General features: G+C 39.4%; 1 protein-coding gene and 1 pseudogene across 2 annotated transcripts; one reads left to right on the top strand and one right to left on the bottom strand.

Annotated features, from left to right (window-relative positions):
* The first annotated feature begins 4,989 nt into the window (after window positions 1-4,989).
* On the top strand, window positions 4,990-5,209 carry LOC110321030 (annotated as a pseudogene).
* A 3,243-nt stretch (window positions 5,210-8,452) lies between these two features.
* LOC110320689 (cornifin-B) lies at window positions 8,453-10,280 on the bottom strand. 2 transcript variants are annotated; one of them, XM_021196814.1, is made up of 2 exons: window positions 10,239-10,280; window positions 8,453-9,227 (listed from the first exon to the last, which is right to left on the bottom strand). In XM_021196814.1, exon 2 carries the CDS (start codon window positions 9,206-9,208, stop codon window positions 8,747-8,749), a length of 462 nt encoding a protein of 153 aa, XP_021052473.1. In that variant the 5' UTR covers window positions 9,209-9,227; window positions 10,239-10,280; the 3' UTR covers window positions 8,453-8,746. The 2 variants fall into 2 exon arrangements, with proteins under 2 accessions (XP_021052473.1, XP_021052474.1); XM_021196815.1 differs by lacking the exon at window positions 10,239-10,280 and having other exon boundaries at window positions 8,747-8,908; window positions 9,101-9,208.
* Between the last annotated feature and the right edge of the window lie 7,415 nt (window positions 10,281-17,695).

The following is a 17,695-nucleotide window of genomic DNA, read 5'->3' on the forward strand; positions in this document are numbered from 1 at the left end:
TTTTTACCACAAGGTGACATCTGTCTGTGATGATGAGTTGTGTGTATTAGAGTGAACAAAAAGAAAATTTCTATTTTCTAATCTAACATATTAGTCTGTGTCTTTTTACTGGTTAATTGAAACCAATTTAACATTATTATTATTGAAGTCTTTATTTTCCTATTTTGTTGTTGTAGTGTGTGTGTGTGTGGGGGGGTGTTTTTAAGTCCTCTTTTGTTTAAGTGCTCTAGGATTCTTTATTTCTTGTCTCTTCTTGGGCTTATTTAACTTTCAGACCAGTTTTCTTTCTACTGTCCTCTATAGAACTGTATTGCTGAAAAGAAATGTCTTAAATTTGTTTTCATCATGAAGTTTTTTCTTCTTTAATTGTATTTGAAGTTTTATGGGGTATAGTGTTTGTTGGTATCATCTGTGATCTTCCAGAGCTGATAGGACCTCCATACAGTCTCTTCTTGCTTTAAGTTCTTCACTGGAAAACCAGTTTTTATTCAGTGGGCGTACCTTTACATGTGCCTTGCTCTTTTCCTCTCCTAGGTATCTTTTCTTTGTTCTTTACATTTAGTGCTTTGATTATAATGTGTAGAAATAAATTTCTTTTCTAGTCCTGTCTATTTAGTGTCTATTTCGAGTTTAGTATGCCCTTTTCAACTCCATAGATTTCTCTTTGTTTAAATTTGGGATTTTTTCTTTTACTATGAGTTAGTTAAATTATTTTCCATGTCTTTTACCTGAGTTTCTTATCCTTCCTCCATACCTATTTTCATAGGTTTTGTTTTTTATAATGTCTAAAATTTCATGCCTACTTTGTATGAAGCATTTTTTAAATTTAACATTTTCTTTCACTGAATTCTCTATTTCTTCTATCTGGACTTCAAGACTCAAAATCATCTCTTCATCTGAAAGCTACTCTGAAATTTAAGGTTCAGATCTCTATTTGGAGCTCTGATTTCAGCTCTAAGAAGTCTTGTGTTGGTACTGTAGGTTAGGTGAGTGCAAATATAGCAGGTGAGGAAGGACGCTGCTTCTGGAGATCTTTTTAATGAGACTTGGGGTTCAATTCCCCAAAAGGCAGAAATAGGAACGGCTTCAGTCTAGTCATTGATGATGGTGAATTCCAAGGCAAGGGAGATGCCTGGAGGAAGGTTGGCGCTGTGCACCTACTGCCTGACTAGAGGTTATTCAGAAACCAGAATGGAAGAGGAGGAAATGGAGAAGTAGGTAGGCAAGTTGGGGACCAACCAAATACAGTGACTATGTGGACCCTGGTATAGCACAGTTCTGTGGTTGAAGGGGAGTCACAAAGTAATAGAGATGGGATGGAAATAATAGTCAAGTAAACTAGTGAGGAAGAACCAGGGTGACATTTGGGACTACAATTCAAATATCTGCTAAGTCATCAAGAATCAGAGATTGTTGGGAGGAATGGTTGGTGAGGCCAATAAGAAAAAACCAGAGGCAATGTAGTTCTATATCTAGAGTGATGGCTGTGTTACACAGGGATAGAGGTAAGCTTAAAAAGACCAAGATGGACAACATGGAAAGGACTAACAGAGAGAAACCAAAATGGAGGAAGGAAAGACAGTACCACTATCTTACTTGGGTCCCAGTCAAGTGAAGTTGCAATAGGCTCCCTAACAGAGAAATTCTGCAATCTACAAGGAGTCCCAATAGGGTGGAAATGGTCTGGGAAGAATCACTGTGAAGGACAACAAGGAATAACTATGGGAGAGTGTTGTTAGAGCATCAAATGTTTGCTGAGTTCCAAGGGGATGTCAGTGGGCTGGACTCATTCCTGGTTTCTGTTATGACATTAGGCTATATATTCATTTGAAGATTTAAAGCTAGGAACTAGAAAGTAGAAAGAGCATATTGACTGTTTTTCTGGGTCTAGGTTACAGCATTCAATATAAGATTTCCTAGTTCTACCCATTTTCCTTTACATTTCATTGTTTTAATTTTTATAGTAGAATGGTGTTCCATTGTATATTGCATTTTTATTATTCACGCTTTAGTTGAAGTACGTGTAGGTTGTTCATTTCCTAGATATTGTAAGTAGAGTAGCAACAAATATAGCTGGCTCTGTTAACAATAGCAATACCAGGTATGTGTTCTGTCTCTTTGAGCAGGCCTTTAGAAATAATCATAAAATGGTTGGTTACTCCCGTAACAGTCATGAGACTGTTGCACCAGTGGGTGCCATTTTTTAGGCCAGTTGCTTTAGCTTATAGATTTCACAAATGTGTGAGAGTGATGATTGTCTTTATCCTCTGGTAGCATGAATATGAAATTCCAGAGGCATGAATGCTAGCTACTAGGGACAAGGTTTCTTGGTATCTTGAATCTACTTGAATATTTGTTATTCTGTGACTCAAGTATGTAGTATGTTCAGTGACAAGCAGAGGGTCAAACAATGAGGGTAGCCAAGAATACTGTCAATAGCTTATAATGCTTAGCTATGGGACCTCATTGACCAGCAATTCAAGAGATAAATTTTCCTTGTATTGGGTTTTATTTGCTAGCATAAGATAACAAGATAGACTATTGTGCTATCATTATTAAAATTGTTTTTATATATGTATATGTTTTTAGAAACCTTCCTTAGCAATAGGCATCTAAATGCCTTTATCGACTTGACTTTAGTATTAGTTATCCCTTTCAATATTTACTCATTTACCATGCCTGTAACTCTTTAACCCATTTTACTCCTTTTGCTATGAGGTATTTAGAACAGGAGCTGCAAAAGTTATCAAAATGGTGTTATCTGACACTAAAGTGGAATCTTCCCAGATAATTTCCTGAATTTTCATATCAGAAATTAGACATTTCCCTCAGACGGTGCTTTAGATACGCTTGGGATGTGGAGAGCAGTAAGAGATCTACTGAATGAATGCTTTTGACGTTGCTCTGCGGTATGTGCACCAACCTTTGTGAGCCATGAACCAGTGGCATCACCTAGCCTTGGGTGATGAACTGATGATGACACTTTTCCTGGAGGGATATAGACAATGGCATTCTCAACTAAATCTTTCCTTACTTTCAGAAGCATTGGCAGCCACAGGAATTTGATATACTTGATTGGGGTTGATTTGGTGCCTGCAGGCTTCTATGAAACACAGCTGGGCCTAGTTAAAACATTGTTTTATCTTCTTCATTCTATTCTGCCTTCTGTAAGAACAAGCTGATATTATTTTATATTCTTTTTCTATTTTTTTTAAATTAAAGTTTGATTACATTGCATTATGGAAGCCTTCTTATTCACTTCATCAAGAACAAAAAGTCCTAACAACAGTACATTAAACACTTAATGTCCTATTTCCAGTATGTCTCTAGAATACTGAAAGACAATGAAAGGGCAAGGTTTCCAAATATTTTGATTATATAGAGCTTTATTCACAAATAGTCATCGAATTACACATTTAAGTGGCAGACCGTGTGTACTGGCTANTTTTGTGTCAACTTGACACAGGCTGGAGTTATCACAGAGAAAGGAGCTTTAGTTGGAGAAATGCCTCCATGAGATCCAGCTGTAAGGCATTTTCTCAATTAGTGATCAAGGGGGGAGGGCCCCTTGTGGGTGGTGCCATCTCTGGGCTGGTAGTCTTGGTTCTATAAGAGAGCAGGCTGAGCAAGCCAGTGGAAACAAGCCAGTAAAGAACATCCCTCCATGGCTTCTGCATCAGCTCCTGCTTTCTGACCTNCTTGAGTTCTAGTTCTGCATCCTTTGGTGATCAACAGCAGTATGGAAATGTAAGCTGAATAAACCCTTTCCTCCCCAACTTGCTTCTTGGTCATGATGTTTGTGCAGGAATAGAAACCCCGACTAAGACACCATGTATTAGTCTTATGAAAGTAAATAAGTCTATGTTCTACAAAATGACAAGCAGCTAGAGTAGATGGTTTTAGACTCAGCAAAGATGAAAGAGATAGTGTCAAAAAGAATTTTTGACAAACAATTGTACCACAACTACCCCACCCCACCCCCAGATTTTTCAGCTGCAACAAAACACAGAAACTGGGAAAGAAGGAATGGTCTCTGAGTCACTGTACTTGACCCAGTGACTATGTCCAAGAACAGGATATTTCCTATTTTGGGGAGTCCTTCTTAGGCTAGTTATGTATGGATTTGCATTTTGGTTAGGAAGTTTTAGGACCAGCCCACAATGAATTAGCTTTACATCCTACTGGGTGGGGCATCCAGTCCTATAAAAAGGTGCTTAGATGAATGAGTGCAACACACTTGGTACTCAAGCCTTGGACTTCAGAGAACCTGGTAAGTCTGACATTCTGAAGTGGTCTGTGTTCATGGCCTTCTCGCATATTTTAAATGGTAGAAGCAGTTTGGTGCTTCCAAATTGGTATCATGGATTAAATCACAGTTATAAATATGAAATGTAGTAATGTTGTAGAGTGATATACTATGTTAGCTTTTGTGTCTAGGTGTTGATGCCTGTATGAAATATCAAGACAATAGGGAAGGGTTGCTTTGAAGAAGGTGGCAGAACATAGAACTTGTTATTTGCTTGCATTTTGGTGTCCATTAAAAAAGACTTATGTATTAGCAGGCATTGGACTTTTGTATTTTCTCAGGCTTTCTTTTATAAGAACCCTAATTCTGGAATTTCACAGGTGTTAGTCATGAAAAAAAATTGGATTTGAAATTGCGTAGGATTTCAGAAATTGGGACTGCTATTATCAAATATGTTATTATTTTTTTTGCAAGCAATGCTACTTTGTTCTGTGGAACAGAGATGTTTCTGTCTATGGGGTATGTAACCAAACCAGGGCTTACAAAGTTAAAGGGAACAAATCATGAAATTAGAATGGAATATTAAGAACATCCTAACAGAACAGAAGAGCTGGGGGATTAATGTGTGTATATGAGAGAATTACTATGCCATATTCTAAAAACTTGAGCTTTTTCTATGAGAATAACCTTTCATGAGTGAGAAATATCATGTAATGTCTTTCAGATCCCGAGACATCAGCATAATGTCTTACCAAGAGCAGCAGTGTAAGCAGCTATGTCAGCCTCCTCCTGTGTGCCCACCCAAAAAGTGCCCCGAGCCTTGTCCTCCTCCAAAGTGCCCTGAGCCTTGTCCTCCCCCAAAGTGCCCTGAGGTGTGCCCTCCTCAGCCATGCCAGCAGAAATGCCCCCCCTGTCAAACCTCCTCCACCATGCCAGCATAAATGTCCATCCAAAAGCAAGTAAAAGCTTTAGCAATCGTCAAGACAAAGAGAAGAGAAGAGAATCCATTGTGTACTCCCATAACAACACCTCTATCCTCCCTTCACAACCTCTTCATGGATGCAGAAGAATCTTCTCCACCCTTCACCCTCCTTCAATGTACTAGTGATAATCTCTGATTGGGAAGAAATTTTCCCTGAATGTATTCTCCTGCTGCTGTCAAGGGACTGTTGGAAATGGTCCTTCCTCTGTGGCCTAGTATTCCTGATGGCGAGAAGGAAGAATAGCAGGTGGCATCCCAATGCCTGTAGAGGAGCCTTCTCAGTGTGCCTCTCACTTGCCCAAGGGTTTATAAAACTTGGACAATTCTCACTGATGTTTCCTTTTCTGAATAAACTATTTCAGTGATGGTATAGAAAAATTTTTTGATAACTTCCTTATGAACTGTATTGCTTTTCTCTCATTTGATTCTGTATTATTTACTTTTATTTTTCCAGTACATAAGTACCTTACAAGATGCAACTTAAGAAAGGCATAGTTTATTTTTTGCCTACAGTTTGCGAGAGTTCAGTCATGGTAGAGGCAGAGTGGCAGGTTAATAGTCACACTGCATATAAAAATCAATAAGCAGAGAGCAAATTCCATTCCCAGTTACCAGTAAAACTCCACCTACTTAAGGTTCTAGAACATTCTAAACAGTTATAACCTCTGAGTTCAAGTACATTAGATTATAGATGATGTCATTTTGCATTCAAACTACAAAGAATATCTTGGCAAGACTCTGGTGATCAATTATCTCTGAATTGGTTAGCTGTAATAAATATTATTTTTAAAACACTCAAATTATTAGTGTCTACAATTACTATTTGTTTCTTTGATGAACTAATTGTTTAAGTATGCAGAAATTGAATTTCTCTCCCCCACCCCCATTCAGTAAAGTAGCATTTACATCTTAACCTTGTTCCTGGCAGAGAATTTTATCAGTACCTTCATCAGATTGGCCCAATGCAGGAGAATGAATTAACTCTTAGTAAGCACTCACTTATGAGCAGCCTCTTCCCGTTATCACTATATGTGTATGAGGCTTATGTATAACTAGTACAGGAAATACTATTCTAAACATATGATTCTGAAGTTTTCCAATGACACTTCCTTTTCTATATAACATTTCAGGTAAAGAAAGTTTTGAGGAATAGGTGGAACGCCTATCACAGTCCTTAAAAAAAGTGAGTACGGAGTAAAAAAAAGAGACAGGGGTCAAGGTATGAAACTGTCTGCCCCCTCTTCATGGCATGCCACTCTCTTTCTCTAGCAACCCACACAATGTCACATCCTGTCACTGTTGCTCACCTGAATGTTCTCACTCCATATTTGAAACATTGGTATTTTTGATGTTAATTAGATTTGCTCAGCCACTGTTACTAGGAAGCTTAGTTACCAAATGTTCAGCCTCTTAGTCAAGTTATTACTAACAGAGTGTCTTGAGTGTCTAAATGGGATTTTAAGCATATGAGTCTTCCACTAAGTTTAAACTATAATATCCACACATTACTAAAATTGTTAGATTAGGAGCGCCTTGAAGGTAGGTCTGAATCCTTGATTCCCTGGAATAGAGCATGAGTTCTGTCTGAGGAAGTTGAGCGACATCTGCCATAGGTGCTTCAAAGGATAGTGTGATGAAAGTGTTCTTAGGAAATTGACCAAGCAATTATAAAGTTGATAATGTCTTTCTGGAGTACTTTTGTGCAGGCTTCTAATATTAAATGTTAAATATTACTACTGAAGAAGTGTAAAATTTTCTGTTGTATCATAAGGAAAGAAAGTTCCTTAAAGTGTAGAAGAGACACATATTCACAGTAAGATGCTATAGAAGAAAGTAAGCCATATAAACTTCTAGCAGTTGTGTTTGAGAAACTAAACATTCTTGGGGATTGAAAGGGTAAAAGTTCACCTTTTAAACAGGGCTTATATTTATTAGAAGTACAGGGCAGCTTTTCCTATGAATACTTTCATTGGAAGCTTACCCTTTAACTTCTTGAGACATGGACAGGTCCCAAAATCCTTCAGGGAACCTTGTGTGTGCTTCTTTTGGCCTCTCATTTCCATCCTACCACAGCTGTGCTTGGAGTCATAGCTGTCTTGAAGGCCTCCCTTGATGACATGTCCCTTCCTTAGAGCTATGTTTTATCTCCAATTGCACTTAGTTGCGCCAACAGCAACAAAAACCTTACTCTGCCTGTAAAAGTGTCTACTGAGAAGTGAGCCAAGGTTCAGATATCTTAACACCAGAAATCAATAAGAATAGCAGGGCTTCTGACACTCAGGGTAGAGCTGATAAGTTTATGCAAAAATATCTGACAGGACCATGAGAAAAGTTACAGACACTCATCTGTGACATGAATAGCTAATTTTGTTACTTGGGCATCTGAAGTTTCTCTTAGCTTCCTGGAAGTGGCTTGTGTTTTCTGGGGGGGGGGGGGAATATAAATTTTCCTTCTGGTAAGATAAAGCTCCAATCCGAGTGTCTGGTGAACCAGGTTTTGTTTGCTACTCTCTGAGGGCTGAAGTGTGTGTGTGTGTGTGTGTGTGTGTGTGTGTGTGTGTGTGTGTGTCCATGTTGTGTGTATGTGTTTGTGAGTGTCTGAGTGGGTTCATATTGTGCATATATGAGTGTGAGTCTGTGTATGTGTGTGTATGTGTGTGTGTCTTTCAGTGGGTGTTGGGGTGGAGTCTGAAACACATCCCCCTAGAAAGGTCCCTAACAAAAACAGAAAAGGACTTCCCAAGCTAACAATTGTGGTGGCTGCGAGTCTTCATATTTTGGGGGGAATTTGAGTTAAGGATATGTAGAATAAATGAATAAGAAGTGACAGATTCATTTCTGTTGGAAAATTTTTTGAAGTGAACAGAAGCAGTTAACTAAGCTAGAAACCAAAAAACCTAATTCAGGGATGGAGCACTAAGGGTTAGGTAAGTCAGGTTCAGCTCGGCCAGGTACTAATTAGACTCCAAAGTGATTCACTCAGTTTTAAGAGGAGAGTCCGCCTGTACCTCTTAGTGACCTAAGCAAAAGTCTCCGATGGCATTACATAACCTTCCTCTGGCTCCCTGGGATTCCTCAGTGGGAAGAGCTTCCAACCCATCAGTACAAGGAGTGTTAGTACCAAGATCAGATGTCAATTGAAGGCGCCCTTTTGAACTATCTTGTCTGAGAATAGCCTTTGCTTCATGAGGAAAAGGAAGAAATCACTGAGTCAGACAATAGTCAGGAGTGTAAGGAGATTTAATAGGAACATAACAGAACCTAATCATTTGTAACTTGGTCTCTTTTCAGAAAAAATATCTGAAAGGACAAACTAGCTCAGCTACCAAGTTCTCAGGTGAATTCTGAGACCCAGCGCCCCAACATTAATAGGATAAAAAAAAAAAACTTTGTAGTACTTAATTTTAAAATATAAATGAGGTGGGACTGTGATATTAGGGCATAGTATATTCAAACAGAATGCAAATTGAGGGTCAGCATCCATTGTTGATCATCTCCCCAAGGCACAGCTTTGGGCATTACTTTTGCTTTGTCTTCTGTTGGGCTAGTATTGGAGTGACAGTTGAGGGACAGGGCTCAGGAACAATGGGTTGGCAGGGCTCAGGAGCCTTGGGGTGGCAGGGCTCAGGAGCCTTAGGGTGGCAGGGCTCAGGAGCCTTAGGGTGGCAGGGCTCAGGAGCCTTGGGGTGGCAGGGCTCAGGAGCCTTGGGGTGGCAGGGCTCAGGAGCCTTAGGGTGGCAGGGCTCAGGAACCTTGGGGTGGCAGGGCTCAGGAGCCTTGGGGTGGCAGGGCTCAGGAGCCTTTGGGTGGCAGGGTTCAGGAGCCTTGGGGTGGCAGGGCTCAGGAACTTTGGTGTCGCAGGGTGTCTTGACTTGTGAGACACATGGTTCCTGAGGTGGTGGCTGGCAAGGTTGTTTCACTTGCTGCTCATGCAGCTGTGGAGGAGCTGTGCAGGGCTGCTTCTGCTGATGTGAACTCATGCTTCAAAGATGGGTGAACCTAGAAACAGTATAAATGATGTATGGAAGGAATAGCTTGGCAAGAAATCACAGGGAATACATTTCCAAAGTCTTAGGAAGTAAAGGTCCTCCTTTCCCTCTCTATAATAGATGGTACTTTGCCCTGGAAGTATTTAAAGGCAAAATGTTTGGTTTTAAACAAGCAACGTCTTTCTGTTTGCCCCCTCTTCCTACCTATAATAATGCACAGGCATCAACACAGCATAGGGCTTTAGTAGGAATATTAGACTGATGACGTTGGTTAACATGGAAATATAATGGTGTGTAAAAAATAAAAACTGTAAAATGCTCAGAGCCTACTAATGGTTTGCAATGAAGAAGATGTTTTATTACCTGGAGAATATCTGCGGCCACTCCAGCACGCCTCACCATCACATGTGGCTCACACTGTGCTCTGCCTGGGGAGATCTACTCATAGCTGCTTGCTCAGATTAGTCCAACTGCCACCGAACACATGCTATGCCATTTTTTAGGCAACTTTTCTAGGGTAACCATCTCAGAAATTTTTCTTGATTTCCCAAACTACTATAGCCCTTGCCCCTGACTCCTGCCATTGACACCTCATGGCACTGCCTTTAGTTCTTACTTTTCTAAATAAGAAGCCATTTATAGAGCCTAAATTATCCTTTAGCAGTTCAAAACACTGGACACAGTAAAGCCATAACAAATGTCTTTGTTGAAAGAATAAAAGTCTCAGCATTAAGATTGTAGATAAAGCAATGATGTCACTAACAGTGGGAAAAGGCTGTTTTGCTTCTTATCCAGACACAGGCAACAGCGGGAATTGAAGGGCCACAGCAATTACATCTAAAGTTAAGTCACTTGTAAATATTTTTAAAAGAATGTTTCCATCATCTGTACTGTAACTATGACTAAATTTCAATAAGAGAGAAATAAAACCACCCCCAATGCATCGATGCAAAGGAGGCTCCAGTGAAAGTAACACAAATGCACAAAGTAAATGGCAATGTTTCCATGTAGAGAGGCTTACCTGGTATATGGAGGACAGGTAGTGTGGTTGCTGGGATCGGATGTGGTCTCCTCTTCACACTGGCTTTTTATAGAAGGAACAAGACCTGCCTGAGGGTAAGTGGGAGCTTTTGGGCTGCCGCATCTTCATTGCTTGCCTGTCAGACATGATTCATCCTAGGTGCTCCACCCACGTATTGGTTCAGCTTTTGTGACGAAACTAGTAATGTGACTTTTTTTTTTCACATGCTGATAATTATGCCATCCGAGAATTACCCTTGAAGGATATGCTCCTGTTTTCCTGTGTGATGTTTACAGGGTTAGAGGGTTGAAAGAGCAAGAAGACAATTCTGAGAAATCAGGTATCAGAAACCCTGTTTTAAGGGTGCCATCAAGTAGAGCCTCAGTTCAGATGGGCTTATTGGGTGGGTCAGGATCTGAAGTAGATGAGGGATAGCCAGTAGTTGTTTCCGGTTCTTCAGGGAAGCTATGGCTTAGTGTCATTACTTTCTCCTACTTGGAACATTTTAGTGGAAATAAACCCAAGATAGAGCTAAAAACAAGTGAAGAAGAGAACAGACAGAAATCATAAAATGACATTCTTCTTTTTTTTACTTTTGAGAGCCATTTCTCCAAGAAAGGATACAGAAATAAAAGGCACAAGACAGAAAATCTCTATGAGAGAAGTGGAGACTCTGAGCTGTGTGGCTGAGATGACCTTGGGGCTTAGGGCCAAAATGACATAGTTTTAGTCCAGCCACTTTTCTGTCAAATGTGGCAAAGACTTGGGCACATGCTTACAGGTGGGCAGTGACAAGGTAAGTTTTTATGGTGATAGACGTTTGAAGGGAATAGTCACAAACACTAGGAAGGGCATGTACGGTATTCGGGGAGACTGGAAAGGAGAGCATCTTTTCTCAAACTTAACCGTGTCTTAAAGGATGAAGCAGTTGTGTTAATATGGGATTTCTCCTTCAGAGAAAGAAGGCAAAGTTTGTCTTATAAGTGAGGACAGCGCTAACCTGTGAAGATGGCCTTCTGCTCACCAACTGTACATCATTTGGCATAGGCTGCTTCACCTTACTTCCCCTTTCCATACCAGAAATCTGGATTAGCTAGAAAGTATTTCTTTCTATGCCATTGTTCTAAGAAAATATATCATTTTTATACAACAAAACCAAAATTAAACAAAAACAGCTAAAGTGACATAAAAATTAAGAAAGTCTGACTAAAATATTGAAAATTTCAAAACAAAAATGGTTCATTTCTCTTGTCTACCATGGAACTTAATTTAAGCAAATAATGTTTGGTAGTAAGAGAAAAGCTCATTGAAAGAAAACCGTATTTGATTGACTCTTATTCAAAATCAACACAGAAAAATTCTTTCTTAGAAGGAAATTTCCTTGTTCTCTTTCTATCTATTCATTTTAATCCTGTTTACCATTCTTCATGGAAACTTCAAAATAATCTAGAGTAAAACAAAGTAAGAATGTTACATAGTTTCCATGATTTTGACTGCATTAAAGAAAACTCTAATTTCTCCAATATTTATCTATTGCTATATTTAAAAAGCAACCCAATTGATCTAAAATTTCAAGATCTCGGACTCAGTGCATTGGGAGATTGCAACACCAATGGTGACACACAAACCACAGACAGCCAGGTCAGTTAATTGTTAAGCCAAATGTCAGGCTTGTGAAAAAGTGAGTTACAGAGCTTCATGTAATGACATGTCCTGGGACCTCCCTCCTGGGGTGTGTGCTTGGTGTTCCTGATGCTTCTTGAGTCATAGTGGGTTTGGGGACACAATGGAAAAAATTTACGGATTCTTTACCTCTAAAAAAACAATCAAACAAACAAAAACGCACAAGCTTCTCTAATTCATTCATTAAAGAAATTTTGAATGTCTATCGCATATCAGGTAATACTCTGGGTATGTTGATATATCAGTGAAAAACAACAAATATATTGAATGATTGAACTGAACACACTGAAGGCAGAAATGCATTATAAATAATAAAAATTATGGGCATGAAAATTTTATATTTAGTGCTATTGAAAACAATAGCAATATAAGCAATTAGGACCATCAACAAGTTAGCAGTATTGCTAAATAACATTCTAAGAGGTGGAGTTTGGATTCAGAAGAACAGAAGCCATTGGGATGTTGGAGGGCAGGGTGTTTAAACTAAGACACTCTCTGAAGGAAATGCTTTAAGTAGAATTCGAAAGAAAATGGTGGAACTGCCTGATATGCTCCAGTGGCACAGGGACTGAGGCATAGACCACAGCCCAATGTGTCAGCCTGCTTCCAGTCACCCTCAGAATGTGATGACTCATCTTCTCACAGGTCATTAAAGTCTTCTTAAATAATCCTTAGGAAAGTGTGACAAAGAAATGTCTCCAGGTGCCCAATTATCAGTTTCTTGGATTTTTTTTTTTTTAATTCTTTTTTTCCCCCAGAGCTGAGGACCAAACCCAGGACCTTGTGCTTGCTAGGCAAGTGCTCTACCACGGAGCTAAATTCTCTGTTTTTAAGAGTGAGAGTTTCTACTTTATAATGGAAGAGTTGCATTTTTAGTGGATTAAACACATATCTAAAATCATTTTAATACAGGGAATTTAGTTATTTATGTGCTAATAGGACTAGTGAGTTACTTAATTCGTTAAATATAGAGTTGACCGGGACCAGCAGGTCATTCTTCAGTAACATGGTCTTAAAAGAGAGGACCTTGGGCAAAAAGGTAATTGGGTTTTTAATTGGGGTATCTTATACAAGCTATGATGTGTCAAGGTGGGTTATTAAGAAGTACAACATCTTATATACTATCTCCAGGGGAGAAATGAGACAGAGCTAGCAGAAACTATCGAACAATGATGTGAAGTCAGCAGGAAGCTAATCAAGAAGTGTTGCACAGGGGAACCCATGGTATCTCAAAAACACTATAGATGGGGCACATAATAGTTGGGAGTAACAACCTTAGCCCCACATGGTGGAAAGAATTACTTTCTCAATATTTGAAACCACAGCTCCTTCAAGATCCTAGCCTCAGGCCATTACTTATTCTGAAAAACGTTTTTCCTTTATGTGGATGTTAGCTTTTAAGCTTTTTTTTTTTTTTGAGACAGGGTTTCTCTGTGTAGTCCTGACTGTCTTGGAACTCACTCTGTAGACCAGACTGGCCTCAAACTCAGAAATCCACCTGCCTCTGCCTCCAAAGTGCTGGGATTAAAGGCGTGCGCCACCACCGCACCGCCCGGCTGCTTTTAAGCTTTTTATGTGTGTGCTTTAATCTAAGGAACCTCAGACATTAGGCAGTTAGTAAGGGATCCGGTTGAGAATGAGGTGAGATGCAAGGAAGAGGAAATGGAATATAGCATTATGGAGAGATAAACAGAAACTAAAATTCAAAAAAAAATTCAAATGGAAAGGATGGGAAAGAAAAGTAAAGGACAGGATATGGGGGAGGGCATCTGACACTAAAGGTCATTTGAGAATCCACATAGAAATGTACACTGTAGAAGTTCCTAAAATATAGACACATAAGAAATGATTTTAAATGAAGTCACTATATAATAGAAGATACAGTACCCCAACGAGGTATCTTATGACACAAAGTAAATCCCTCTTCTACACACACACACACACACACACAACCTACACAATTTCAAAGCTGTTATAATCCTAGCACTGAGAAAGAGAAGTGGACACAAATTCCTACAACTCAACAAGAAGCTATTTTCAATTGATTCTTACTGGGAAACACAGTTTTTTCAACAGAGTAGGAGTATCACTGGGTTTATCATGTACACTGTTAAAATCCAACTCCTGCATAAAACCACCTACTGTTACTGCTGCTTGACATCTGCCTTTACCAGGTTCAGAGGCATTACTTCAATTCCCACCCCCATTTGCCTGTCTTTGGTAAGAAATCTCTTTTGTGCTGAGAATTGGATGGTGGTGGCACTGGTGGTGGTGTGTATGTATAGTAATGCTAAATGCTGGCCCCCAAAGCCTGGTTGCTCCCAGGGATGGGAGAGTCTGCTCATACAATGTGACTTTACTCCTTAATTTATATATTGGTTGAATAAAGATGCTGATAGCATCTTGGGCAGAAAAGACATAGGTAGGGTTGGGGTTCCCAGGCTTGGAATCAGAGGAGAGCAGTGAAGGAGAGAGAGAAGGTGGAGAGAGAGGAGGAAGCCACCATGAGGTAAGTGAATCATGAAAACATATCCATAACAGCTAGCCAATTGCAGTTAAGAGTTGCCCAGATGTAGGGAGAGGCCCTTTTTCCTATGAAGACTTTATGTGGGGGAATGCCAGGGCCAGAAAGAGGGAGTGGGTGAGTTGGTGACCATGGGGAGGGGGAGGGCATAAGGGGAGGGTGTTTTTCGGAGGGGAAACCAAGAAAGGGGATAACATTTGAAACATAAATAAAGAAAATATCCAAAAAAAAGAGTTGCCCAGATGGAACATGGCAAATCATAACTTGGAGTTATTGGCAGAGAAATATATAGCATAAACAGTAAATATCTGTCTGGTTCTATGCTGCTTAAGGTTTATTATAATAATAAAAGTTATGGACCTTTTACTGGGGAAGTGAATGATCAAAGGAGGACTATATATTTCCATAGGTGGGAACAAGTGGTCAGATCTTGTTACAGACAGTAAAGTGTTAACTTTACATAATATACATGACAGGAATAATATTCTTTTCACTTTTCCAATTAAATATCTTTAGCTTGCAAGGCACGTAACTTATTGACCCCTTGTATTATGGAGTTTGTGATTCCCAGAACTTTTTACAGAGGTCAGGGTACATCTTTTGGCAATTCATTTCATGCTCACAAGGATCCACATCTGTTTCGTGCAAGCCTCACCACAGTGAAAATTGTGAAGCCTCACCACAGAAGAGAAAATTGTCATTGTTTTGTGTTAGTGGTTTGTCTTGAATAAAGTTGTTTAGTTTACTTTCATAGAATTTTGCTAATCGGTAGAGCTTTGATTTTATTTTATTCTTTTTCCTTTTTTCAATGTTCTCACTTAGGGATCAGTGGGGAAACAGAACACCTTGGCATAGATAACATTTTGAGGCAGATTTCATATACTGGTTAAGCCATCTAACTTTTCCTCAACTTCAATTTACTCAGTTTTAAAGTGAGCATAAATGGTGTAGTAGTTTGAATAGGTACACACCCTATAGACTCATGTGTGAAAATGTTTGGCCCATAGGGAGTGGCACTTTTAGGAGGTATGGCTTTCTTGGAGTAGTCTTGTTGGAGGATGTGTGTCACTGTAGAGGATAGCTTTGAGGTCTCATAGATACTTGAGCTCTGCCCAGTGTGGAACACTTCAGATCAAGATGTAGAATTCTTGGCTTCTTCAGCACTACGTCTGCCTGCATACCTCCAAATTTCCCACCATGATGAAACTCTGAAGCTGTAAACCAACCCCAATTAAATGTTTTCCTTCATAAGAGTCACCTTGGTCATAGTGTCTTTTCACAGCAATAAAACCCTAACTAAGACAAATGCCTTGCCATAGGCATATATGGAAAAAGTGTTTTTCAAAACCACCGTAAAAAGATGCATAGAGTAAATGATATTATTAACATTTAACTCAGACCTCATTATTGACTGATTTTGATAGAACATCTTTACTTGTTCAGCATTAAATTCAAGGAAGATTATTTTAACTAATATTGGCAATTTGGGTATATGTTGGGGGAGGTGAACAGATGTCTTTGATACAGGTATATCTTTCATTTGTTGAGCAACTTTACATCCTTTAGTCCTTCTAGATGAGTCCTGTCTTTATGAACAAGAACAGGAAATAATTTCTGAGTTAATCTTGCCTTTATGTTTTGATGTATGTTTCCTATCTACCAGTTTGTGTTTTGGGGAGAATAGAACTGACTGGCCCGTTTTTGTTTCTTTTTTAAAAATTTATTTATTCTTCTCTCTTATATTGCATTCTGACTGCAGTTTCCACTCCCTTTACTCCTCCTAGTCCATACCCCCATCTACCTTTTCCCCTAAAGCAACCCCTTCTCTATTGCTTTTCAGAAAAGGGTTAGCCTCCCAGAAATACCAATCAATCACAGCATAACAAGTTACAATAAGACTAGTAACATACCCTCATATAAAAGCTGAATGAGGCAAACTGGGAGGAAGAAAAGGGTCCTGAGAGCAGACAAAAGAGTCAGAAATACCCTGACTCCCACTTTTAGGAGTCTCAAAAGAACATCAAGCTACAAAACCAAAGCATATATGCAGAGAATCTAGTGAAGACCAAACAGAGCCCCTGAGTGTCACCTTAGTCTCTGCAAGCCCCTAAGAACCCTGCTTAGTTGATTCTGTGGAACATGGTCTTGTGGTGTTTTTGACCCTCTTTGGTTCCTATAATCCTTCCTCCTCTTCCATGGGGTTCCCAAAGCTCTGCCTAATAATTCCCCATAAGTCTCTCCAACTGTTCCAATCAGTTGTTGGATGAAGTCTCTTTGGTGACAACTGGGCTAGACTCTGATCTATGAGTATAGCAGAATACTATGAGGTATTATACCATTTTTTTTAATCAGTGCTACCCTAGCTGTCTGGGCCATCCAGCCTCTGGCTCCTGGACATTCAGATAGTGTCAGGCATGAGCTCTCTCTCATGGTGTGTGCCTTAAGATGGACTAGTAATTGGTCTGATACTCTGACAAATGCTGTGCCTCTTTTACCACAGCATATCTTGTAGGCATGATAAATATAAAGGAATTTTTCTTCTATAATTTTGTTGAAGATATTTACTGACCCTTTAAGTTGGGAATCTTCACTCTCTTCTATTCCTATTATCCTTAGGTTTGGTCTTCTCATTGTGTCCTGGATTTCCTGGATGTTTTGGGTTAGGAACATTTTGTATTTTCTTTGACTATTGTGTCAATGTTTTCTATAGTATCTTCGCCACCTGAGATTCTGTCTTCTATATCTTGTATTCTTTTGGTGATGCTTGCGTCTATGACTCCTGTTCTCTTTCCCAGGTTTTCTATCTCCAGTGTTGTCTCCCTTTGTGATTTCCTTAATGTTTCTATTTCTATTTAGATCCTGGATTGTTTTGTTCAATTCCTTCACCTATTTGGTTGTGCTTCCCTGTAATTCTTTAAGGGATATTTTGGTTTCCTCTTTAAGGTCTTCTACCTGTTTACCTGTGTTCTCTTGTATTTCTTTAGGGGCGTTATTTATGTCCTTCTTAAATTCCTCTATCATTATGATGATATGTGATTTTAAATCAGAGTCTTGCTTTTCTGGAATGTCAGGGTAACCAGGTTTTGATGTGGTGGGAGAACTGGGTTCTGGTGATGCCAAGTAGTCTTGGTTTCTGTTGCTTATATTCTTGTCCTTGCCTTTCACCATCTGGTTATCTCTGATGTTAGCTGGTCTTGCTGTCTCTGACTGTGGTTTGTCCCTCCTACAAGCCTGTGTGTCAGTACTCCCA

Source organism: Mus pahari, chromosome 4 (genome assembly GCF_900095145.1).
Source record: "Mus pahari chromosome 4, PAHARI_EIJ_v1.1, whole genome shotgun sequence".
NCBI lineage: Eukaryota > Metazoa > Chordata > Mammalia > Rodentia > Muridae > Mus > Mus pahari.

Bases quoted from the DNA above. Each gene is read 5' to 3' on its own strand.
- LOC110320689 (XM_021196814.1), bottom strand. From the start codon at position 9,208: ATGAGTTCACATCAGCAGAAGCAGCCCTGCACAGCTCCTCCACAGCTG.